We start from the raw sequence: 27,429 nt of genomic DNA, 5'->3' as shown, positions 1-27,429 counted from the left end.
GGTTTGTGCAATGGACTTGTGAAATGTACTTGGTGTGGATCCATGATTTAAGAGTTTGATTATCTCTGGAGTGGGCAAGGAAGGGAAAGAATGTCCAGACTACAAAGCCAAGAATCAGGTTCTAGATTATTTGCCTGTGCTGGGTGGTGCTGGGATACTTCTTGGCCCTGTTATCCACACAAATGTTGGATGACAAAGAGTTTGGAGGTGTTAAGTTAGGACTTGGAAGGACCACCTGCAAAATCATTGAGCAAAGCATTAAAAGGAGGACAGTGGTCTGGATATTCTCACTTCTGTTCCCGTTTCCAAAGCTTACCAGCCCCTGGATAGACATTATTGTATTAGTTTGCTAGGACTGCTGTAACAAAATACTACACACTGGGTGGCTTAAATGACAGAAATTTATTTTCTCACAGTTCTGGAGGTGAGAAATATGAGATCCAGATGTTGATGGGGTTGTTTCTTTTGAGGCCTCTTTCCTTGGCTCACAAATGGCTATCTTACCCCAGTGTCCTCATATGGTCTCTCTTTTGTGCCTTTGTCCTCATCTATAAGGACACCAGTCATAATAGATTGAGGCCCACTCATTTGACCTTGCTTTGCCTTAGTTATCTAAAGGCTTTCTTTCCAAATATGGATTACATTCTGAGGTACTGTGGTTAAGACTTAACTGGTGGTTACGACTTCAACACATGAATTTTGAGGGGACATAGTTCAGCCCACCACAGTTATTACTGGCTTCAACCATTCAATGGTAGATTGAACTTGTTAATGCTTCAGAATATTATTGAGTTGTGGACTTCTCTTGTAGATGAAAGCTGCTGATGTGGCCCATCAAAGGAATAGCCCCACCACGTTCTTACTGGATCCCTAAAGCCATAGATATACTCCATTAGCATCCCTAAATGCCAAAGAATGAATGAGCCATCTAGAAGTAGGCAATAACCATATTTGCTGAAAGGATAATGTTTCATCCATTAAATAAATGCAGTACCTTTTTTGAGTCTGGTATCAATACAGAAGGCATGTGAAAAATGAGTTAGCTGGGAGTTAATTGACTGCGGAGACTCTATTTTCAGTCTTTGCCTGTATTTTTTGAATTAATATACACAGTGAGTGATTCAGCAAAAGGATTTAAAAATAAATTCTTTATAGAAAGATCCCACCAATTTGATGTCTTCATAATGCACCAAGAGTAGATCCATAATAGCTCTATTTTCTTTTCGACTTTGGGAAATAATAGATGTCATTAGTTCAAATTAGGCTTGCATGTGGAGTAATCAAGTGTATCAACAAATAGTTTGACCTGAATGCTGTTTAAGAAAAGAATAAATGCCAGAAATAACTTACTGTTCTTTAAAAAATTAAATGTAAAACTTGAGTTGACAAGCTAGAGTAAAAGTGAGTTAATAGACAACACATAAATATATAAAACTCAGTTATGAAAATGTAAAATATAATTGAGTAGTTACCACAGATTGGCTACTGGTTTACAGAGTATGCTTAGAATAAAAATAAAATGCTATTTGGGACCTGGTTGCATTTGGAGAATGTATGGGCACTCCAGACAGCTGGTGAATATGCAGATGTTATATGGAGTTGCATGTTTTTATGTCCAAAAGTATCCTAGCAATGTGAATTAGGGGCTTCTCACATTGGTTTAGAGAGGGTATTGAATGTGAGAATCATGATATTAAAGATGTTTACTTCATTTATTTGTTTCCCTCAAGAAGTTGAACTCCCCCTCCAACCCCCCCACTCAGAGGAAGTTGACTGTGGATAATCCTGTATCTCTTCTAGCTGAAATGAAAGCATGGGAAAGTGAATTGGATTTGTCTGAAAGCTTCTGGAGCCAGAAGGCACATGGCATGACTGCTCAGGTGTCTATTTTCAGGCGTCATCCTGAAATAATCTGGTTACATATATTTCTCTAATATCAGATTTTGCTTTCTACTCATGGGCATCATAAAGAAAAACGTTATGAATACTTACAGTCTTACTCTAAACCCAAAGAAGGAGAAGAGTAAATAAGGGAGATCATTTATGTTTGGAAATACATTTTGCCTCAGAAATATTTTTTCTCCAGAGTGTGTAAAAATGTATCATTAGTCTGTATAGTTTTTACTATAGTCCATTAGTATACTTTGACAAAACATTGGAAAGAAAGATTTGATGTAATTCTTCACAGGTATATTACATTGGTGGCTTTTCTGTTTATGGTGGTTTGGATCTTAAAAAAAAAAGTCTAAACTTTATTTACCTCTATCAGATGTTGATTTTGCAGAGCATAGAGAATACAGCACCAGTCATGCAGAAAGTACCTGTTTGTCACCAGGAGAGTTCAAACATGAACTGGAACCAATGGCCCATTAAATACCTTCTCTTGTTGTTTAAAGCATATCCTAGCTTTGTGGAATAATTGTTAATGCAAAATACTGTAACTGAGCCAAAGAATCAAATTCCTTTAACTCCACAGACTCATGGCTGAGTCAGGTACTCTCGGTTATGTCCCATTGTTTCATTTTCCAGCACTATTGGAAAACCTTGCCTAGAGTGTAATGAAAAAAAGGGAAATCAAGAAATACAATAATTTGCTTTTGGTGTGTGTGTGTATGTGTGTGTGAGTGATTTTTCCATTCATAGTAGCATTTTAATGTTTCCTGGGACATAAAATTTCATTTTAGAAAAAAGTTGCCTGCCAAAATATTCACAAATGCTTTCCACAAGAAATAATTTCTTTTGTTTCCTTTTTTTCATAATAAAATGACAGCTTTTTAAAAATATACTACATTTAATGAAGGAAAAGAAAGACATCCTAGTAATATTGATACAGTAGGACAATATGCACACCATAGGCTAAAAGTCCCATTGGGAAATGTAATTCACTATGAGATACAGTAATTTTTAATTTCCTCTTTAAAAGATAGAGCTAAATTTTAATTTGGAAGGTACTTATATATAAAATTTTCAGGAGTAGCTTTAGAAACCAATTAAGAAGGATTTTGTCTTAAGGGTTTGTGTGCCTGATGTGAGATGGTTATAAATGTTCTAAATTCTTTTTCTTCCTCTAGTTTTTACTTCTCCCATACTGTATTAATAGTGCTGTGTGTGGAAGAATAAGTTTCAGCAAATGTTCCCTTTCTTCTCCCTTTTGTTTTCTACACTAAGATATATATAATCTCCCCAATGTTTACTTGCCTGAATAGCACAAATTTAGCAAACATTACTGTCATTAATAGGTACAATATATTATAGAGGGGTGCCTGGGTGGCTTAGTCAGTTGGGCAACCAACTCTTGATTTCAGCTCAGGTCATGATCTCTGGGTTGTGAGATCCAGCCCTCTGTGAGGAATCTGCCCTCAGATGGGGAGTCTGCTTGGGCTCTCTCTCTCTCTGTGTCTCTCTCTCTCTCTCCCTATGCCCCTCTCCCATGCTTGCATTCTCTCTCTCTCAAATAAATAAACATTTTTTAAAAGTGCAATTATAGATACATTGGACCATTGTATATTAAAGAGATCATTCAAATATAATAGCATTTTATTGATTATTATTTTTAATAGAATTTTTAAAGATTTATTTATTTATTTATTTATTTATTTATTTATTTATTTATGATAGACAGAGAGAGAGAGAGAGAGAGAGAGAGAGGCAGAGACACAGGAGGAGGGAGAAGAAGGCTCCATGCCGGGAGCCCGATGAGGGACTCGATCCTAGGACTCCAGGATCGCGCCCTGAGCCAAAGGCAGGCACCAAACCGCTGAGCCACCCAGGGATCCCCTATTGATTATTTTCATAAAAGAGAAACTCTTGGGATGAAATAGAGCTTGAAGGAGAGGCTATATGTGTTTTTTGGCATGGGGATGTTGGGGAATAAGAAATTTTGGAGAAAGTGGGCTTGTATAGTAATAGGCATGTAGTACCTAACACACACACACACACACACACACACACACACACACACACACCAAACAAAAGCTTTGAACCTATGGGCATTTATATGATTAAGTACAGTGACAACATAGTTAATGTAATCCCTAATATTAAAAATAACAACATAAATGGTAAATGTAAATTATCCTTCTAGGAAATAATTTTATCTGCCAAATTTCTTAGTGAAAGATTTTGATAGTCTAAGTAGTAATGTTTTAAAGCTCTTGTTTGGGACAGAACTTTACCCCCTTCTATTTCTAATCTACCTCAGAGAATGCCAAGGACTAGAGATTTTTTTATATAGCAGATAACAGGAAGGAAATAATTGTAAGAAGAGCTAATATTTAATGAGCTCTTATTCTGTGCCAGCCACTGTTATCATTTTAGGTGAACTCCACTTAACTCTCAAAACAACCCGTTGAGGTAGAGGTTATTATCATAATTTTATATATTTGTACATAGGTATATGTAAATTTAAACAAATAATAACCTAAATGAACATTTAAATAAATAGATTTGTAAAATTATAGATGGTGAATTGACACAAAGAACACATAAGGCTTGCTTAGCCAATTAAAAATACCCAGACTGAACTGAGATATGAGCCATGGCAATTTGTTGCCACAGCATATTCTTTTTACTACTACACTATATTACCCTGGATCCAAATACCTGAATTCTCAAAAACATGAAGATTGATGAAACTAGAAGAGTTGAGATATGTAGCTTTTCTGTTTTGGAAGCAGGTGGTATAATGGTTAAGCACTGTACCAATCTTAAGAATCCCATATTCTGGTCCCTCCTTTAACTTTCACAAATTACGTGATTTTGATCAAGTTATTAATCTGTTAGATTATTTTTTTTTACATTTGCAAAATAGTAGTAGACACTTTCAGCTCTAGCTGTCTTTGATTTAGTTAACTACAGAGTTATGGTTATAAAGGTGTAGAAAGTATGGTGGTACCAGGGATATAAGTAGCTTAAATTTCATGATTATGCTGGCAAAAACTACTCAATTTGGTATTGGACAGCTTCATTCCAGTTCTGGCTGACTTTAAGAAGAGGCATGTTGGGGCCTGGGAGAATTATCTCCAGATCCCTTCATCTAAGTATATACAAATATTCTAGTTCCTACTGTGACCTATTAATAGGTCAGCTCCTAATGATTTTTCAAAGCTTTTGGTGGCATCACTTTCATAATAGCATTAATTCCATAAATTTCTAGAGGACCCTCAATTTATCCTTGATCAAAACATCTGAGAAGTTCCTGGGATTGGTTCAGTCAGTTAGTGCCTGACTTGATTTTGACTCAGGTCATGATCTCAGGGTTGTGAGATGAGCTGGGTGTTAGTTAGGTTCTGCACTGGGCATGGGGTCTACTTGAGATTTCCTTTCTCCTTCTCCCTGTGTTCCTTGCCCCTGGCTCATGCTCTCTCCTTCTCTCTCTCTAAAAATAAAAACAAAAACAGGAAAAACAAAAACATCTGTAGGAAAGAAAAGAAAAGAGGCAAAGGCATTTCTAGAACAATGACATTATCAACACCAGAATATTAATAAATGACCACTAAATGCTCCAAAGAATTAATGCTGGAATAAGAGGGTCCTATAAATGCAAAAGAAACAGTAGTGATAGGGAACCTAGTTTATCACTACATGGGATATTTACTATTTGTCTATATACTCACAGTTGCTTAGGAGCATAGAATTAAAAGAAAACTTGCCAAATATGTTGTGACATGGCTGAGATTGTCACCATAAGTGTGAATTGTTAGTAAACTTGGCACTTAAATTTGCATGATAATTTATCCATGTTGTGATGATTCAGGAGCATCCTTCTGGAATCCTAAAGAAGGATGGGGTTTTTAGAAATTATCTTCTTTAGTTCTATCATTTATATCTTAGGAAACAGGCTTAAAGAGATTGAGCTTCATTCTCCAGTTTGCTCATCTTTTAAAAAACAAAACCTAGATTAGGTCTTCTGCAAGAGATAACAAAATAATGAATATACTTACATGTATTTTTGGTAGACACTTCATTGCAGATGGAGTACCACTGGGTTACCCGTATTGTTTATTTATTTATAGTAAACATTTATGAAGTACCTATTACATATGGTGGCAGGCACTGAGAATCCAAAATTCAGTCCTTATCCTCAGTTAACTTACTTAGGATAACTTAACTACTGAGGATAACTTATCCTCAGTATATGTTTCCAGTAGAAAAAAAAAATCCCATTTATCATAGGAGCACTGCTAGGAAATCTTAGTATTTCAATTTAACCCTCTCCCAAAGCCTGAAAGGGAATTATTACAATTCTCATTTTTTCCAGATGAAAAAAATGGCTTTGGTGAAATTGTGTTAAACTGCTCAGCATTACAACACTAGGTCAGCACCAGAGCTGGATGTAAGCCCCATTCAGCCTGGCGCCAAGGTCTGTGCTTTTCTCCAGCAATCCACAGTGTGATTTACTTTGATCACAATCACATGAAACCCCCTTTCAGCCACCTATGACAGCCTGACAGGTCTGTTTTTGAAGGCTCAACCCAGTGATTATGTAGGGAAGCACATTCTCGAGTTATAAAGAAGAACTGGTGAAAAGCGATCATCCAGGTGTGAAATGGGAGTACCGAGCTTGTTTTCTTGGTTTATTCCTGCTCAATTGTGTGTGCACTGATGTTCATTAAGGTATTTTAAGCGTCTTCATTGGGCTATAATAACATGGATTTTTTTTCCCCTCTCTCTCTCTTTCAGGTATGGAAAGATTGTATCCACAAAGGCAATTCTGGACAAAAACACAAATCAGTGCAAAGGTATGTCTAAGGGCATCTGTACCGTGGGCTCTTGCCTAGGCTGTTGGATTGGTGATTCCTCCAAGGCAGAGGTCCAGGCATCAGTTGTGCAATAATCATGTCATATAGTACATGGCAAACCTTTTAAAAATGCCGAGGCTTTGATGAGTTGTATTTCTAGTAACATTGTTCATTAATTTTTTTCATTAACAAACAAAATGAAAATCACAAATCAGAACAAGTATCAAATTGCTTCAGCGTAAAACTAAATTACCTCTTAACAACTTTGGGTTGTCTGATTTGAATGATATCATCAGTGATGCAAATTGATTTCCTATATAAAAATGAGGAACTCTGGGGAAAACTTCCCCATGCGAAGCACGTTTTAATTTATCTGTTCTTTAAAGCTTTAGCAACATTGGTTGACTAGGAATGAATTTACGGATGGGCCCATTGTGTCTAAGCTTCTGCTGTTGGCATCTCTCGGGATCTGAGTTGGTATCTTATTAAGGCTTTTCTTTTCCCCTGGAAACATTTCTGAAGTTACTTGACTATATCTGTGACTCATGTTTCTTCATGTCTGGGAATCCCTTACTCTTTCAAGGGTTGCATTGCATACTATTTGTGAAATCTGTATGGCCTCTCTTGCATGACTCAGTTCTTACTAGAAAACTGGAATGCTTCTTGTAACATATGCTATTTATTGCTCCTGTAATCCAGCCTTTTTTATGATACTAACATCAAGAAGTATAGTGGGGCTAAGATCATTCTAAAGACTGCTGCTATTTCACATATAGATATAAGGTATGTACATTTTAGGAATAGACATTCATATACTGAAAATATATCCCAGGCTATTTGGTGGTAGTCAGGTTCTATTCTGCAATTAAAAAAAAAAAAAAAAGCATTCCATGTCTCCTAGAAACTCAAAAATGCACTAGGTATTTAGGTACTACAAAACAAAAAATAATAAGACATGGTTCCTGTCATCTAATAGTTCAGTTTGAAAAGGAAACTAGCAAGAAAACCAAGAAATTGATCCTAAAATGCTTGTTAGAATCAGTGTGATCAACGTAATACATGAGAAAGTATACCGGAGATATTTATAATAGAGATATGTACAAAATACTGTGAGAGGAGGAGATAAAGATTTCTTTTGGGGGAATGAAGTTTATTAAGTCAGAATGGATGGACTTGGGGAAAGTTTGGGAGAAAGAATTTTAGAATTTAATTGAGCAGACCCACATAATTAGAAAAGAGGAAACTCCTAACACTCCTATCCACATTTTCTTATAACTGCTTATTTAATTCTCTCTCTCTCTCCAAAGAGACTTAAGCTCAATGGAGACAGGACTTGTGTAACCTAGAAAGCTTACCTTCAAAGTGAGGTGTTGCAGGGGAAGGCTAGACGATCTGCCAGGAATGCTCGAAGAAAATATTAGAACATATCTCTGTTTTTATATCAACTTTCTGTGTATGATTTAGAAAATAATAATATAGTCTTACTATGCATATGTTTTAAACATATAAACATATACATTTTGAGTTTGCTGATACAAAATATTTTTTTTATTGTAGCATGGGTTTAAAGAGTGGCTTGGTGGGGCGCCTGAGTGGCTCGGTCAGTTAAGCACCTGCCTTCAGCTCAGGTATTGATCCCAGGATCCTGGGATGGAGCCCTGCATCAGGCTCCCTGCTCAGTGGGGAGTCTGCTTCCCCTCACTCTCCCTCTGCCCCCCCCTCATGCTCTTTCTCTCTCACTCTTGTTCACTTTCTCTCTCTCTCAAATAAAACCTTTAAAAAAAGTGGTTTGGGGACTACAAGGTTCATAATAAGCACTGATAAATATAGAAGGTGATGAAAGAGAGAGGAAAGAATGGAGGAAAGGGAAAGAAAAAGGAAGAGAGGGACCACAGACCTACCTAGGGAAATCATTTAATAAAAGGACAACCAAAGATGACTTTATGGGAAGACAGAGGGCTATTAGACCTTTTGCCTTGAAGGTAGTGTGAAGGAGGTGGAGGGAACATGTGATCGTTATACACACATAAATAAAAGCCTCTAGTTGTCTTTTTTGGCCTCAGCATTTAGAGCCTATGGATTAACAGTAGTGATTCTGAATCGCAGTCTTCCTCATGTATATGGAGGTGGTATCCTAAACGTAAGCACTCATGATCAGAAAGGTATTACTGTCATGCCACTTTCATGTTTGAGCGAAAATATTGTTTCAGTGATATTCTGAATCCTATTTAGAGTATCTCTTTCAGAAGAATGGCCCTTGAAATGGTTACCAGTACAAACAACATGCATCTGTGAAGAGGTAGCAATTATATTTATGGAAAATTATCTACAGTTGTTAATTATAACCATGAAAGTGTGTTTCTAAGGTTGGAAGGAAGATGTGACATCATTGAGGAGCTCAAGGAACTGATAAAACAAGGCATTGAAACAACCATCTAAATACTTATTGAAATATCCAAGAAACGAAGCAAGAATAGTATTAAGGAAAGTAACTGAGCCAGAAGGTATTTATGGAGAGCTAAAAGCAATGATACTGGCGGCGGGGGGATCTCTAGACAATACTGAAAATGAAGATTCCACACTGATTGTAAGATTTTCTTATGAAAAATTCTAAACTGGAGATTTTAGGTAGGAGCAAAACTAGATGGACTTAGGAGCAAGGGAGACTCTCCACTTATAGGCCCATTGGGAGAAGAGATGTGAGAAAGGAAAAACAAAGAACAAAACACAGCAAACACTTGAGAAGGCTACAAAGGAGCAATGTCTTCAGGGTGAGTCAGGAAACAGTTGGAAACATGCCAATTAAAGTAATTTGCAGTGATCATTCATATCCACTCAGGTAGCAAACATTATTTCATGCAGGCCATCCGATGCTGTGTTCCACACATCTGGTTCACTCATATTTGCTGATATCGTCCTAAATTGGTAGAGACTTTTTAAAAAGTCAGATTGGAGAGAACAATAAAGGACATATTTTGACGCTAGTAATTACACTGAGAATGTTGTTCCAAATATATTATTCAAACAAATGTTTAAGGAATACGTAGATATGCACACGCTGAGCACTCATTCTCTGTATTGAACAAACAGGCATCCTCCCAATTCTAGCTTATGGTGCATATACCACTGATAGTGAAGAAGATTATGCTGTGTCAGACAATGAACATGTTTATTATAGGAATTCAAGTGAATATAGGGGACTATATAATAATATGCAAAATAAATATGGATCTACATTAATATCTGAGAGTAAGTATGGCTTATGCTTATGTCTGGAGTGAAGCCAGACTGCCTGGTTTGAACACTGCCTTTCCACTAAGTAAGCTGTGTGACCTGTGGTAAATGACTCAGTTTTTCTGGATGCCTCAGTTAACCTATCCATAAAATGATAATAATAACAATATAGCCTGATTTGATAGTTAAAGGGATATGGATGACACTCAACCATACCTGGTGTTAGCTATAGTATAAAATACTGGTGATATTAAACAAAAAAGTATATTAAGGTGGTGGGAATATGGGTGATAGATTATTATTAATTTTACATTTCTCCAAATCTGTTGTCTTTTCAGGCAAAACAAACAAAAAAAAACAGGTTTTGGAAAAATGATCTGGTTTTGATTGTATTTTGGTGGTTCTTTTTATGAAATATGAGGAGCCTTTGACTATATATTTCTTTGTTTTTCTGTGAAATGTCAGGTGAAAGTGGTAATGGATTGGGAGTTAATGTTGTGTTTTGCATCTTTAAATAATCAGCAGAAATGGAGTTCTTCTTGACCGTGGCTTTCTTCAGGAAGGAGATGGAAAGAGTGAGGCGGCTTTTTCAAACAAAATCACTAAGAGCACCAGACTTGTCATTAGAGAATGCAAATTGGATTTGGTCTTCTCTGAGACACTTGCTTCTGAACCATTTGCAACTTTGCCTCTAGACTCAGGCTATGCAATTAAAACCAAATCTTGGGAAGACAAGACTTATTTATTTTTGTTTTTAAAGACATGATATAAATTCAATTTTTCATGAGCAGTTGCACATGCAGTATATTACATGCATGTGTATTGTAATGTGAGGAAGTACATTCACTAGTCTCCTTGGAGATGGAAAGAAAAAGCATCAAAATGAACCTTGATGTATTAGCTCAATGTTAGTCTTAACCCTAACTTAGCATCTGAAAGAAAGGCTTTTGTTCCCTCCTTTATCCCACTCACATTCTGAAGTTCTGTACAGTAGGCAGACCCAGAGAAACACACTCATTCTCTATTCTGGAAAGGGTCATGGAGAACTCTTTCAACATAACCTCTCGTTTTCAAGATTGTTCTTTCTTGGGTGGTGGCTGTGGCAGCTTTCATTCTGTAAAATATGGCAACATAAAACAAAACAGTCACCGTCAGGCCAAAATGACCAGAAATTGCTGAACAAAGCAGGCAACAGCTCCAGATGGAGAATAATGAAAAGCAGACCACAGTTCATTCAGATACTCAAATGCAAGGAGCAAATAGGGGCTATTGTACAAGTCACAGAGATTTGCACTGCTTTGTGTTTTTGTTTGTTTGTTTTTCTGTTTTTCTCCATGTTTCGCTCTGGGTCCAGTATATTTCCTAATTTAAAAAGCCAGGGGAAATTAAATGAAAGAAGCCATTGAAAACATGGTGTAAATCTTCAATGAATTTACTTGTCTCTGCCTTTTCCTGCGTTTTAAGTTTGGCTTCCTCTGTACCCCTCCCCACACTATTTTTCTGACAGGCTATGTGTTTAGAGCAGAGGGAATGAGTAATGGATATTCCATAGAAAGTTTCCATGCCTAATAGCCATAGGATATAAGCGTAGTTAGTGTGTGCCAAGCATACCAACTTCTAAGAGTTTGAAATACTCCTTCTGCCTTTGTTGTCACAAGCTGGTTGAATTATATTTATGGAAGCTAATGTTGCCTTTAACATTTCATTGGGCCCTTAAAATCAAAGTTGAAGACAAGTATCTAAAAGTTCTGAAATCATCCATGGAGGATATCATTCATTCTTTATTAAGTGAAATCATAAATTGTTATTTCTTCTTTAAGAAAAATAATTCTGCATGCTCTACTAATTTTATAGAGAAGGATAGAACCCTCCTAGATTGTTTCAAGGAGGGATGTGAACGAATCCATTTGGCAGTTCTAGATACATGGCCATGTTACATATGTTTTTAAAGATTTGTTTATTCATTTTCGGAGAGAAAGAGAGAGTGCATAAGTGGGGATAGCAGCAAAGGGAAAGAATCCCGAGCAGACTCCCCACTGAGCACAGAGCCCAGTGCAGGGCTCAACCCCTCAACCCCGAGATCAGGATATAAACCAAAATCAAGAATCAGGTGCCCAACAGATTGAGCCAACCAGATGCCCCATGCAGTCTTTAAAAAGTATTTTAAGTAACTAAATACGAGGCCATGTACTTGGACAGATTTGGAAGTATTCAATTTATTTATCATTTAATTTTCTTCATTACTGACCGGGAGTATTTGTATAGCAAAAGAGGGAAGTAGAGATTTCTGTATTAAATCCAATGAATGTGGAGGAAGGGGTAGATATTATATGCTGCCATATTTTTATGTAAAATCATTGTAAGGTTTGAGGTAGCCCCTACCTCTGGCCATGCACCTGGGTAGAGTGTATATGTGTCAATGGAACTATTTGATTTCCAGAAAATAACATACCTACTCTGAGTTTGTCCACATAGAAATAAAGTAGGTAAAGGAAGAAACTAAACACCATGGAAAGCCTCATTTCTAGTACCTGTTATTTCCCCAAATCAGTGCAAACTAAAATAAATGTTCTGTGAAATTTATGAGTCTGAGGAATTACATTTTGAAGGGAATAGGCACCTCCCACAGGTGGGCTCACAGTCTATTGAGCAAGAAGCCCATGAAGCAAAATGACTTGAAAAACACATTTATTCAATTTTCAAATAATGGGATTAGGTTTCAAAAAAAAAAAAAAAAAGCCAAAAAACAGCTCTATTTAGACAACTGCATTTCCCTTTGGAAAATGAAGTGTGGGATATTTCCCTGAACTACTTTTATAAAGTTTAATCTATTCCAGTATTAATTTTACCACTAATCACAGGTGACCAACATATATATGTTGTATTATATATATATATGTTATACATTATATATATTATATATATGTATGTATGTGTATATATATATATATATATATATATATATTTGCTTCATTTGGTATTGATATTGACTTTTATTTTCATTTCAGAAGATGTAAGTTTGTGTAGGAACTTTGCTAACTTCATTTAGTACATCAAGCTTCCATAGAATCATCCAGCAGTTACCTTTTCCTTAGTGTTTTCATCCTGGACATCTTTTGGAAAAAAAAGCCAATTTTTATAGTGTTATAGCCAGAGTTCAGAAAGAGTAACTTCTTTGAAGGTAACTGGTCTCCATTTGTTGTCTCTAGCTTACATAAATAATTACAACTAAAGATGTTTTCTCCTGTTAAAAATAATCCTTCCAATCCTGTTATTTCTAATTCAGGATCTTAAATATTTTAGAGAGTTCTTTATTATTCTTTATTATCATTTTTTTTTTAAATTGGGGGGATTTGTTTCTGTTTTTTGAGAGAGAAAAAGAGAGCACAAGCAGGAGGAGGGCAGGGGGAAAGGCGAGAGAGAGGATCTTAAGCAGCCTCCATGGAGCTTGATCTGAGGACCTTGAAATCATGACCTGAGTCAAAATCAGAAGTTGGACACTTAACCCACTGAGCCACCCAGGAGTCCCCTATTATTATTATTTCATTTTCATTTTTTTATTATTATTCTGTGTTAACTTTGAGAGGTCTTTGAAATAAGTGTAAAGCAAAATATGTACTTATGTTTTGGTAGTCATACACCTACACAGGTTTCTTCAGAAGTCTTTTATAGCCATATATTTACTCAGCATTTGCTTTTGATCACTGTTAATATACCTATGAGGCAAAAGGAAAACTATCCACAGATATTAAATGTAGTAGGTAACACTGCTGTTTTAAGTATAAAATTATTTTTGGCATCAGTTAATACTATAATTTACCTTCCTAACTCTTTGCACATACAGAAATTATTTTATTGGAAAAAAATTTAAATAATATCTATGGAGTTTAAAATGGCTTAAAAATAAAATAGGATAGTAATATTGTTTCCTCCCATAATCTGAACATGACTTTTACTAATCCATATTTTCTAACCTAACAGAAATCCTTTTATTCAGATATTCTGTTTACTTTCCTGCTTCTGTGTTTCAGTTCTCTATTTGTAGAATTTGACTTTTGTTAACACACATAAAAAGTGCTCACTGTTCTTACCTCTACTAGTCTGTATCAAGTATTTCTTCCTAAATTCACTTTGTCAAGAAGTTCTCACTAGACTCTTTCCATCCTACTCAAACACTTATTTTTATTTTTTTATTTTTAAAAAAAGATTTTATTTATTTATGATAGACATAGAGAGAGAGAGAGAGAGAGAGAGAGAGAGAGAGAGAGAGGCAGAGACACAGGCAGAGGGAGAAGCAGGCTCCATGGCGGGAGCCCGGCATGGGTCTCGATCCCAGGACCCCAGGATCAAAAGCCGGCGCTAAACCACTGAGCCACCCAGGGATCCCCTCAAACACTTTATAAGGGCGCCTGGGTGGCTCAGTCAGTTGAGTGTCTGACTCTTGATTTCTGCTCAGGTCATGATCTTGGGGTTGTTGGATCGAGCCCCATATAGTGCTCCACCCCTGGTATGAGACTGCTTAAGATTCTCTCTTCCTCTGCCCCTCCCCTCTGGCTCACTGTGTACTCTCTCTCTCTCTCTCTCTCTCTCTCAAAAAACAACAACAACAAAAACAAAATCCAAAAAAAAAAAAAAAAAAAAAAAAAACAACCCAAATCCCACTTTACAATGCTGCTGCTTTGAGCATCATCTGGAGTCAAAGATCTTATGCTACCTTATCACTCTTACTTTTGTGATTATTATAACTAGATTATAAAACTCCTTAAGGTTCTGATGGGACTTATTTTCTATTGCTAAGGTATTAAGGAAATAGACAGTTCAGGGTGGTTACATAGATTCCAGAGGCTTTATCTTTCTCTCTGGGAGCTTTTGAGGTTGCATCAATGGAAGGAACAAACACGGCCAGGTATATAAAAACACCAGGGATTCCAAAGACATACACATACACATGTTTCCTGGAGTTATTCTTTACAAGTAAGCATTTTAACTGAGAATATTTTGTGAAAACGGAATTATTCCTTTTACTATCTGAAGTTAACTATTTTCATTCATCATTAATTTCATAAATATATGGAAATTAAATATATTTTAAATAACATGAAAATTATAATAATGTATAATGGACAAATATGATATATGTGTTTCCAGTTTATTAAAATACGAAAACTAAAAAAATAAAAAAATGAAAACTTATAATATCATATAAATAAATATCCTTTCAAGTATAAGATTTCAAAACATGTAGTTTTTCAAAAGAAACCCTTTAGGGGGCAGCCTGGGTGGCTCAGCAATTTAGTGCCACCTTCAGCCCAGGGCCTTATCCTGGAGACCCGGGATCAAGTCCCACGTCAGGCTCCCTGCATGGAGCCTGCTTCTCCCTCTGCCTGTGTCTCTGCCTCTCTCTCTCTCTCTCTCTCTCTCTCTCTCTCTTTGTGTGTGTGTCTCTCATGAATAAATTAAAAAAAAAAAAGAATCCTCATTTAGTTCTTGAGGGATTTTCCAAAGGAAGTCTATACCATGCATGAAAATCTCTAAGTAATTTTAGTTTTCTTGGACAAGTTACATAGTATCTCTAAACATCCGTTTCCTCAATAGTCATATGAGGTTATTTGTACCTATGATGAGAAAAGTGTTTTCAGAATTACGTGGATCCATGTTTGTAATGTATCTGGTGCATACATCAGGTAAATTTTTCTGTGGCCTTGGATGTGGATTTTTTTTCTCATAGGAACCAGATGGTCTAGAGCTCCTACTATCTTATGTAATTTAATGCAATTCTGAGTACATTTTCAGTGTTCAAGGAATATGTATTTCATGAATTGGAATATACTTATTGAACCTGGTTTGTTAATAGCAAAAAGTGTAAGTATTAAAGGATTTTTTTTCATACATATTGTTCCTGGCTATTTGATACCCATCAGGATTTTTCAAGGCCTATAAGCCTTGTATCTTTGAGGACAAACACATTCTGTCACAATAGCAGGTGGCAAAATTCATTCTAATGGAGTCCAATTGGTTCTGAAAAAAATGCTTCTGGTTCACCCCTTGTTATGTGGCTCACTCCATGTTTCATAAGTTCAAAGGTAAAAAGAAAAAAAAAGAAAAAGAAAGACTAAATATTCTCGCATCCTTAGTTTTGAAGTCACAGTGAAAGTATATTTGGCTTAACGTATGGTTTGTAGTCATTTGATTTGATATTTGTCATTGTTCTTATTGACTCATCAGTTATTCATGTTGCTATTAAAATAGCTATTTTTTTTCTGTCCTTTAGTAAAGAAATGAGACACCTGGAGTATGGGGGAGGAAAAAAAACCACCTCGTGCATATGGCTAAAAAAAATCTCAAACTATAAAAACAAAAATTGAATTTGAGAGATGAAAGTATCATTTGTTATGGTTCTGCAAGTGACTCTAAGTCAGCTCAAATGTCTCTTTATCCATAAAATGTTGGTGGTACAAGGTCTCTATTGGCATGATTTCCTCCCTGTGTTGTGGAATAAGAGAGAAATAGCAAGGTCTGTGTTTAATTTGTACTTCTTCTTTTAAGAAAAGGGCAGCTCATTTTAATTAGTAGACAACCAGATAGATTTATTGGTCATTTAGCTTACATCAGCCCTGAGTTGGAAGAAACCTGTGTTCATAAAGCATCTTTTGAACACCTTCTCTATGACACTTATAAAGACACAATGTCTCTCAAGAAGAAATAATAAGATGCTGCAGATATCACAGCTGTTCACATTCTCAGGGCTTGTCCACTATGAAAAAAGCAAGAGCTAAAACAAAAGATTTTAGGGAACAATATTAATTTAGGGAACAATATTAACAATAGGGCTATTGTGAATAATGCTGTAATGAACATGGGGGAGTAAATACCCCCCATCTATAAATACCTACATCTTTGAGTTATTGATTTCATTACCTTTAAGTGTATACCCAGAAGACAGATTGCTGGAGCATACAATAGTTCTGTTTTTAGTTTTTGAAGAACCACCACACTATTTTTCATAATGACTATACTAAATTACATCCCCAAGAACACTATATGGGGGTTCCTTTTTCTACATATCCTCACAAGCATTTGTTATATCTTATCTTTTTGATATAAGTGTTCTGATGAGTATGAAGTGATATCTCATTGTGGTTTTGACTTGTGTTTCTGTGATGGCTAGTAATGCTGAGCATCTTTTCATATACCTGTTGGCTACTTGTATGTCTTCTTTGGAAAAACGTTTATTCAGATATTTGCCCATTTTTTTAATATGGTTATTTGTTTATGCTGTTGAATTATATGAGTCTGTTATATATTTGGGATATTAACCTTTTATCAAATATATGGTTTGCAAATATTTTCTCCTGACTAAATAAAATCTTAAGAAGTCAGTTAAACACTGGACTTATGATTTTGGCTCAGGTCTTGATCTCAGGGTTGTGAGATTGAGCCTGATGTTTGGCTCTACACTGGATGCAGAGCCTGCTTGGTATTCCCTGTCTCTCTCTGCCCCTCCTCTCTCTCTCTCTCTTTCCCCCTCTCCCTCTCTAAAGAAAAAAAAAAAAAAGCCAAAAATTCCCATATGAAAAGCAGAATTTTCCTGTTTATTTTAAATTTCTAATTTGTTTTGAACTGAATTGGAGTAACTACAGATGAACTAGACGTACATACATAAGTGTTATTGTATATTAGTATCCTTAGTTGTATTTGTATAATAAATATACAAATACAAGTACATGTATATGCGATATGTAAGTGCATGCGTATGTCAGTATGTTTGTGTGTATGAGAGAGAGAGATAGGGATAAAATATATATGAGATATCTATATCCTAAGAGAATTTTAAAAGTCATTAACTAAAGATTTGCCTTAAAGTTTAAGTTTAATAAAATGCAATTTTATTAAAAGAAGCTTGGAGTGAAATCCTTATAGTTGTTTATAACTAAGCATCTGCTATATCACATAAACCGAAGAAGTCCTGGAGAAGTTGTTCTGCCTTAGAGAGCAATCAGGTCGTGTTTTTTTTTTTTTTTTTTTTTTTTTTTTCTCCTTCTATTGTGAGAGGATAATGTAAGACAAGTCATAATGAGTTAGCACTGCATATGCAATTATCAAATAAAAACTTATTCAAGCATTAATGAATTAATATATGCTTGAAATCTGTGTAAAAATTTAACATTTCTACTTTGCTTTATTGTATTTCCACCAATCATGTCCTAATAATATGGACTATTAATACAACTAAATATCCTATTTATATTCTATGTTGTCCATTTTAGCCTATCTTTTTTTCTCTCTCTCTCTCTCTCTCTCTCTCTCTCTCTCTGTTTTCCCCCAGTTAGTTGTCTAGAGCCAGTCTTTTGACTCTGTTCTTGTTAAGGATATTCTTTTAAAAAGTATATAGAGTATAACTTTCCAGATAAGATGATTTCAGTTTACAAGGGAACTTCTGTAAACCAACAAAGGCCAGCACGGTACATGAACTGATCGAAGCATCAGACACTTGGCAAACGAGAGGATAGTTTATCTGTTTTGGGAGGGAGACTTTTAGTACCACTGTTAAACTGCAGTCTTTTGTAGCTTCAAGGGCTATCAGCATTTGCCAACATTTTAATCTTTCCCATCTGAATTCTGTTAAGCATAGGAAGGAAAGTCTTCAACCTATTTTCCACCAAACTAGTGACCAACACTATTGACCAGTGAGCCAAATAAACACACTGAAGAACCGGGACATGAGAAAAAAAAAAAAAAATCCCGATAGTAAGGGTCAAGAATGGTGTCTTTGGTTTGTTTGCCCAGGAGATAAGAAACTGCTTAACACAGTGAGTTGGGGAGTGAGTTGATGAGGAGCTGTGAACTATGGGAAGGAGGAGCCCAGAAATATGGTAGGCAGTGGTTATGGTGGCAAGAGATATATCTGTACTAATGTGCTGTCAACTCAGGCTTGGTCAAATACTGGTTGAGCATACTGGAATCTATAAGTCTCTTAGAACATTCCTGTCTTTCATCAAAAGGGGAAATTTGTCTAACAAAGGAATGTTGTTTGGGAACAACACTGCTTAAAAGTATTTATGTGAATCCTTTTAGTGGAAGCTAAATCACCATTAATTTTCTTAAAACCAGCCCACTTCACACACTTGCATACCTGTTTGGCCCTGAAGGCAAGCCTTCAACTTTGAATAGCCTTTGCCTTCTTGAATGGGTATCAAGTAACTCCAAGAGTTATTCTCTATCCCCATTTAACTGATGAGGAAGCAAGCCTAGAAATGTTGGTTATTTGCTCTTCCTTCCTTAAAATAATCCCTGTAAGTAAGGCTAGCAGTAAATAGTTCTGGATGTTATTAATGACAGACACAAGGACAATGTTTTTATTTTGGGTAAAGGTGGATGGTTTGGGAAAAAAAAAAAATATGTGCAGCAGCTTTTACCCACCCACTTCCATCCCACTGGAGACAACATTGACTGGCAGTTCTAGCTCTGTTCTGTCACTCACTAACAATAGCTATATTGTTATATAACAATAGCAATAATAATAGTGTGCATATTGTGCCTTGAAAGCATAGGCATCTTTTGAAAATATTTTGATCATCTTGTTTCATTCCATATATTTTTTTGAGAATGGTTTCTGTTAACTTCAATTTTGCCCTTAAGTTACATTTGTCTAGCTTTCTACCTGTGTTAACTTTATTTTTTTTTATTTTTTTACCTGTGTTAACTTTAAAGTGGGTAGCAGTTTAATCAGTTTTAAGTAGGAGAATATCACAGGATTATGGATGGTGGTAGGAAGACAAAGTGCAGTTGATAATCTCCCTTCCTCCCAGGGTTCAGAATGAGGCATGTGCTTTCTTAAAGGGCCTATGTGGTAGAGTTTCACAGCAAACACTCTTTCATCTTATTTAAGTTCTGTTTGGCTTGCCTCCCGTGTTTGCTCATGAGGATAAGGTTAAGACCTCTGAAGAGGCCACTCTATCCCAATTACTTACCCAGGCTCCCCTCTTTCCTTTAAATAGTATGCACTTAGCTGTGAACAGTGTTTTGGGGTCATTATCTCCTTGATGGATGAGCCCAGGGACAAACAACTAATTTCTTATTGGGATTCTAAAAGTATGATAAAGTCTGATCAAAAAGACTTTGAATGTTTTGAATTTATCCACAAACTAGTACTTGCTGCAAAACACACAAATGCCTGTGTCAATTTTTCCTTTTTCAATCTGGTTTTTCTCAAAAGGTTCTTCCCCCAGCCACATAGTTTCCTATTGTCTCAAGTTGCCTTAAAGCTTCTAATTCCAACCTAAAGGCTGCCTGATCTCTCATTCCCTTGTGTTTTAAAGAAACTTTAAGCATCTGTGTTTAGTTTTGTGAAGAGCTCTATTTAGGCACATGCTTTATTCCCTTGACTTCACTCTAGAATTGCTTGCCCAAGTTTTGAGTCTGAATTGTTAGAATGTTTGGATTGTGATACCATTTCTTCCTTGTCTGCTCCCTGAGAGTTACATGTCTCAGGCATAATATTCTGCTTTCAAATGCTGAACTTAAAACTAGGTCCTCATTACTGGGGTTATTGAGAGAATTATTTTACTTCTCTGGCACCATCATTTGCATTTAGTCTGTTTTTGTTGATGGAATTTTTGTAGGAAATAGTGTAGTAGCAAGGCAACAATTTTATATTTATAATCAAAATTAAGTGGTTGTTAGGAAGGGCATGGGTGTATTTTGTCAGGTTTCTAGTCAATCTGAAGATTATTATCAGTAGGCATCAATGAATTTCTTAGGCATCAGAAACTATAACATCCTATATGACTTGGCATCTGTGGTCCTCCATAGCAACGAGCTCACTTTGACATTGCCAGTTCCTTGAATTTTTGGACAAATAATGGGGAAGGCATGTTAAGGCTTTCTCATTTAGATTTAACTCAAGAGGTAAAGAATTACCTGAAGTTCTGTGTGGCAAATGGTTTCTTTTGGGCTTTGTTCTCTAAACAATTTGTAGATGGTTGTGTTCAGAATTCCCAGCCCTCATTAGCTAACTGCACACATGTGGAAACATAGAGGCTATGACCTTCAGATCCACTCCAGAAATACAAACTTGGTCTCTAAGTTTAGAGAGGAAATGCTTCCCTCTCTTTAGGCAGAAAACAGACTGATGTTTTGTCCAGGTCACACATACGTCGGAGCTATCCCAGCCAGCAGGGAAAAAAATGACCTTCCGGGTAATGTGTGCGTCATTAAGACTTAACTGAGTCCTTGGTCCAGGGAGCAGAAGCTCACTTAAAGTACACAGAACCTTAGGATTTTTTAATCCATAAAAATCAACCCAAGCAAAGTGGAAATTATTGATAATTGGTGAAATTATTGATCATTTTTCCAGGAGAAGTCAGCCAAGAAAAAAGATCAATTTAGAGGGGCATTGGGAATCCCTCCTTTTTATGAGATTCGTTTAAAAGCGAAAGTGTTTTTTTTTTATTACTGCATTTCAAGAGTCACTAAACTTTGCAAACCTTCAAGCAAATAAATTTAATCATATCATTTTTATTCAAAGAAATATTTTAAGTGTGGAAAAGCTGAAGACATTAATGCAATCTTTGCCTTATATCACCGAAACTCAGTAATGACCCAAATATGCAAAAATGGGGAATGACAGAACTCTGGTTAAAGCAGTGTTTTACAACAATTTAGAAAGATAATTAAGACTTTGAAACAGCATGAAAAACTAGCTGCAGTATGATGTTAATTGGGAAAAAGAAAAATAGAAAAATCTATGTATGCTCTGCTAATAACTAGGTCAATACATGATGTATGATGATTACTGAAGATACTTTTGCTTGGAGATGTTATTATTGGTTGACATTTATGTCTTCTCCTCTGGACTATGACTTTCTTGAGAGAGTAAACATATTTTACTCTGTCTGCAAAACTAAGACCTGCACAAAATAAGGGCCATTAAGTATTTCTCAGTTAATCCATTAAAAGATGGGGAGGGGAAGCAAATTAGGAAATTGTGTATTTAATATCTGAACACAATTGTATAAAAACAATGTATTCAGAAGGCTAAGGACTTGAAGGAATCATGGAACAGTGGTTACAGGTTATAAGGATTCTTTGTATGGTGATATATTGATTTTTGAATTTCCATTATATTTTTAAAAATAATTGTGCTGTCTAGAAAAACAATGCTAATGAGCAGTGTCAGCATAATTTAGTGGTATTGAAATGCAAAAGTAGAAAACATTTATTTATTCAATAATGGGAAAATTTAAAGATGTATATCTTTATTAAAATTCAATTATATGTGTAAATTTTGAGTTCTCTATCATCTGGAATGAGATGTCAAAAGTGATAAACTTTGAATTACTTATCATAGAATATAAGATCTTTGATGATCTAGCCTGTCCTCTACTCTCTAACACAAAGGCTACTGTGCTTTTTGGATAATGTGAGCCCTGTGGCATTCTGGGACTACAGAACATTCACATTGTAGTCCCTATAAATAGCACAACTGGAATTGTACAATGAGCAACTCATGTGGCCACACCAATGGTCCTGATCAGTTCTCATCTCTTACATGTCCAGCCCTATCTGTTTACATGCCCCATGTAAAGGTAATCAAGTACCTATTCCCTTTGCTTAAAACATCATCCATCCCCCTCCATTTAATAATAGTCTGGTATTTATTGAGCACTTAATATGTACAGAAGTTATGCTAATAGCTTTATAAACATTATGGCAGTGTTTTTCAAGTTGTTATAATGATCTATTTTATAGATATGAGAGACAAGGAAGTTGCCCAAGACCCCACAACTATAAAATAGCAAATATGGAAAATAAATTCAGGTTTGCTTTGTCCTGAAGCCTGGCTGCTTGATTTCTCATATGTCATCCCTCTCCTGTTTTGTTTCTCTGCTCTTCCCTGACTTGCAAGACTTAACTGATGAGCATTAAGTCTTCAGAGCCTTCCTTTTCCCTCTGCACCTGGCCAAGCTGACTCAAGTATGCTTTCTCTGCACCCCTTAATAAAACTCTTTGTTCTTCCAAAAGTCCAGCAAGCATTTAACAAACTAGGTATAGTCAGTGATTTTTCTTTGACCATGGGCCTATTAAGAGCAAGGATTATAAACTTCTTTAGGAAAAAATACATACATAAAGACTGTATCTTGTTCATTTCTCATTCACTTGTACTTAGCATATGCTTGAAACCTGGAAAAGTTATCCAGTGAAGATCTGGGAGAATAAAATAACAAATGGCTTAACCACATATTAGGTTCTCCATACATGGATGTAGTACCAAGAAATCATCATGTATATAATTTGGGTTGTGATTAGAAACTGGGACAAAATTGTAGCCATTTATCATATAGCTGCAGTGAGCACAAGTTCTTGTTGAGAACATTTGGACTCAATACTTTGGCAGATTCATTTGCTTCTTTTAAACAGTACTTTAATCATGCCCCCTTACCTGCTGAAAACCTGTGACTTGTTATTCCATTCTCTATCAAGTTTGAATTCCTCAGTGTGGGCTTAATGTATCTGCGTAATATGGATCCACTCACAGTACTGTTCATTCGGTTTCAACCTTTACCTTTAACGCTAAGCAGGCCAGGCACTTTTCCCTCCTGACACATCATGCTTATACCACTCTTGGGTTTTTACTAAGTTCATTCTCCTTCACCCCAGAATACCCTCTGTATTCTTCTTTCCTGCCAAATGATTAACAGGCACCATGCATTTTTCTTGTTGCTTGAAACCATAAGACATTGAGCTCCCACTATGTGCCAGGATTTATTCTGTGTATTTCATAAACATTTTATCAGGAAAAAAATTTGAGTTTCCTTTTGTTTAGTGACAAAGGAGAAACTTTTTCAATGCAGACATAGAGAGACTTGATTAAAGTCAAAAGCTGCTTTCTACAAATAAGCTTGACTCTCAACTGTAAGTGATTCAAATAATGCATTGTTGTATGTGAATAGTTGACAGCAGAAAACTAGTTCTGTGCTTGGATATTTTGTGTGACTTTAATATTGAGTATCTAGTGTATGTGGAGAACAGTTTTTACAGAGAATTGGTGCCTCTGTGAGTCTCTGTGTTTGGTCTACTGACTATCCCATGTCAAGAGACTTCAACCCTATATTTAGCCCAATGCTTGGCTGATGTCTGCTGTTGGTTATAAAGGGAAACATGGAAAAATAGTTTGAATTGGTATAAAAAATGGAAATTATGGACCCTCCTCAGAGGACCATCCTATTTAAGAATAACACCCAGTTTGCCTTTAGTTGGAGAATATTGCTCAATCATTCACCGTTTATAAGAATAATAACAAAATGGGATTTTCATATTATGACTTAAAAGTTGAGGGGTCCCACGGTGTCTTAGGAAAGAATAAAAACACATGTGTCACAAGACTAAGTGAAAACAGAAATTTCATATCTGTTCATGTTCAGTCACTTTGCTGACACTGTGCTCCTGAGTTAGGAATTCCTTAGAGAGCAGAAGTTGGAAAGTAAAAGGCAAGCTTTCCCAGTAACATTTGGTTTAAATTTACATGCAATTAAAATTCTTATGCTATGTTAGTAATATTTTTCATTTTTTGGTTTTAGAAACATTTATAAATATTTCTGATACATTTAGCGAAGGCCTCCCTTTTCCTATACTATCTAACGATTCAGTCCGATTTATTAAAAATGAAAGGCAGGGGCAGCCCTGGTGGTTCAATGGTTTAGTGCCTCCTTCAGCCCTCAGTGTGATCCTGGAGACCCAAGATCGAGTTCCATGTCAGGCCCCCAGCATGGAGCCTGCTTCTCCCTTGCCTGTGTCTCTGCCTCTCTCTGTGTGTCTGTCATGAATAAATAAATTTTAAAAATATTTAGAGAATAAAAATAAATAAAAATAAAAATGAAAGGCAGGAGAAAGAAGAGAATGGGAAAATCTGCACCATGGAAAGATTGTCTTCCTTCTTTCTCTGCAGATAGTCCTCAGGATTATTTAGGAGTAGAGGATTGCTCTGCAGTTATTATACTATGATGGATAGTAAGGAAATATATCACACATTTCTAAGTTTTGGACATGAGCATTTGAAAATGTTTTAAGAAAAAGGAATTTATTCTTAGATGTAGTATGCGGTGAGTGCAATAAGAGAATTTTGATTCACCTGACATTGCAGCGTGAATGAAATTATTATCTAGAGACTGTAAATACTGTGTGAATCCTTCTTAAATGTAATAATTGAAATCTGTAAGACTCTCCACAAATATTCCTGGACTAAGTAGCCCTAAAACTTCAAAATAGCCCTAAAACTTCTCTTAGTGAGACACCACAAAATTTGATCTCAAGATAAAAATATAATTCCATTTATTTACACTTTTCATTTGATATTTGATCCAGCCTACTTCCGAGTTCCCTTCAGAAACTGACCCAAAGACTTGTGAGTTAATACCAAGGAACTTGCAGGGAAAATAAAAATGAGAGCAAAGTAAACAAAACAAAAGCAGTGGTGGGGGGAGCTAGAATACTCCCTGTTCCTTGTAGATCAATCTTGGACAAAGACTGTCTAATAATTCAAAATCTGTAGCATGTGAACAATATTGTATGTGCTGGGCTGCCAATTTTGGCATTTAGAATATATATATATATATATATATATATATATATATATATATAGAGAGAGAGAGAGAGAGAGAGAGAGAGAGAGAGAGAGGAGTATTCTGACAATCTGTCTTTTCTTTATAATCGTTAATCGTTGTAGCAATTCCAAAAGTCCTTAGCTGGGGGATATATTTGGAAAGTGCTGCTTCTCTGCTCTCAACACATTCAGGTAACCATTCCAAAGCTGCTAAGGTTCCACTTGAGAGGTAACTTGCTATTACCATTTGTGCTGTGTGTCATAAATGGGCCCTATTATTTTCAGCAAGACCCCTTAGCAGCAGTTCCAAAGGAGCGGCTCGAGATTTGATTATACAGGTCTCTCTCCTGAACACATCCTTTCACATTTGACATTTACACTGGTTGCGGATTTTTATGTAACTCATTAGAGAGCAGTCTGAGCCTTAAAAAGGTGTTAGTCTTCCTAGAACCCTCTGGCAAAGCAAAGTCTTTTATTGGACTTAAATGTTTTGAGTTGAAACCTGTACTTGTCTGATTGGAAAGTGTTTCAGGGAACAGATTTTGTTATTTTTCTAAGCTAGGCTGCAGGAATTGAGCTGGAGATATCACTGACCGAAAGGAATTTTTTTTTTTTTTCCCTCAAAGAGCTGAGAACCAAAGGAAATGACTCCAATGTTTAAAATCCTTTTATTTCCTTTGTGGACGATATCTGTGCAGCTGAGACGAACCATTCCAGATGGCCCCCACCCAGACTTTATGGGAACTGAGATTAGGAAGTTGTATGGTCAAAATAGTCATTTACAAATTGCTTCCAGTCTAAAAACCTCAAAGTTCTTGACAAAGCCATGATTTCTTGCCACATTTTATTTTTTCACATGGGTGACTGACCTGTCTGTCATTCATTAATTACCCTGCCAGGATATATATATATATATATATATATATATATATATATATACACACACACACACACACACATTTTTCCATTTCTTTTGAGGAGAAAAGACAGAGTTTGTGAGAGAAATATGCAGGGTGTGTCTGTAAAACTTCTCTTAGTGAGACACCACACATTTTACCCTTTCTGTTGCCTTCCATTTGAAATAAAATACCGCTGGGTCATAGTCAGGCATATAAAAATACTTTCTTTCCTAATTTCATTCCACACTTTTTTTTTCTTGCCTTGCTTTTCCATATCTGAGAAGAATAAAATGTTGGACATGGCCTCAAAATTCAACGTCCATAGCTTTCTTTGACACAATCATGTCTCTCCCTGGAGAAAGAGAATGTATTCATCACTCTCTACGGTATTACACGTCCTCAGCTACCTTCTCCAGCCTGTAGGATCTTATTCTTCTATGTATTTCTGATACCTAGCATGGTGCCTGCCATTTTGGAGGTGTTAAATGAGTGAACGAAACAATCAAGAATGGGCAGCATGTATCAGTGTTGGAATGCATACAATAGGGAAGAGAACAATAATTATGCAGTTTTAAAAGTCAGTAATTGTTCTCTGAATTATAAACTGTGTTGAGAGTGGCAATAGACACAATTCTATGTTCCTTTAAGAATGTTTTTCCCTGTATCTTATCTACATCATGGTGAAGTCACATAAGCTAGAGGCTTTCTTGCTGCAGTTAACTTTATTCTATACCAACCTAAAGCCACTCAGACTTTTGTGAGGTAGTGGTTGCTCCACTACTTCAGTTATTTTTTTTCTAATTTAACATATACAACACATTAAAATGACCTTTAGTCACCTGACATTTACCATTGAATGGGATTTACACATACTACTTGTTTAGTCTAATTTTAGTCTAATTTAGTCTAATTTGATTAGTTCCAACATTTGTCAAATATCTATTTTTTTATTTTT

At 35.9% G+C, this 27,429-nt stretch overlaps 1 protein-coding gene across 8 annotated transcripts in view; it reads left to right on the top strand.

Moving 5' to 3' along the window:
• Positions 1-27,429, top strand: part of RBMS3 (RNA binding motif single stranded interacting protein 3) — a 684,622-nt gene that overhangs the window by 191,199 nt on the left and 465,994 nt on the right. For all 8 annotated transcript variants that reach the window (XM_055321498.1, XM_055321501.1, XM_055321500.1 and 5 more), the window contains exon 3: positions 6,682-6,740. In XM_055321498.1, the coding sequence (XP_055177473.1) occupies positions 6,682-6,740 (59 nt within the window). The remainder of the gene's footprint in view (positions 1-6,681; positions 6,741-27,429) is intronic.

Source organism: Nyctereutes procyonoides, unplaced genomic scaffold (assembly GCF_905146905.1).
Source record: "Nyctereutes procyonoides isolate TBG_1078 unplaced genomic scaffold, NYPRO_anot_genome, whole genome shotgun sequence".
In the NCBI taxonomy this organism is placed as follows: domain Eukaryota; kingdom Metazoa; phylum Chordata; class Mammalia; order Carnivora; family Canidae; genus Nyctereutes; species Nyctereutes procyonoides.
This window is presented reverse-complemented; position numbering and strand designations above follow the sequence as displayed.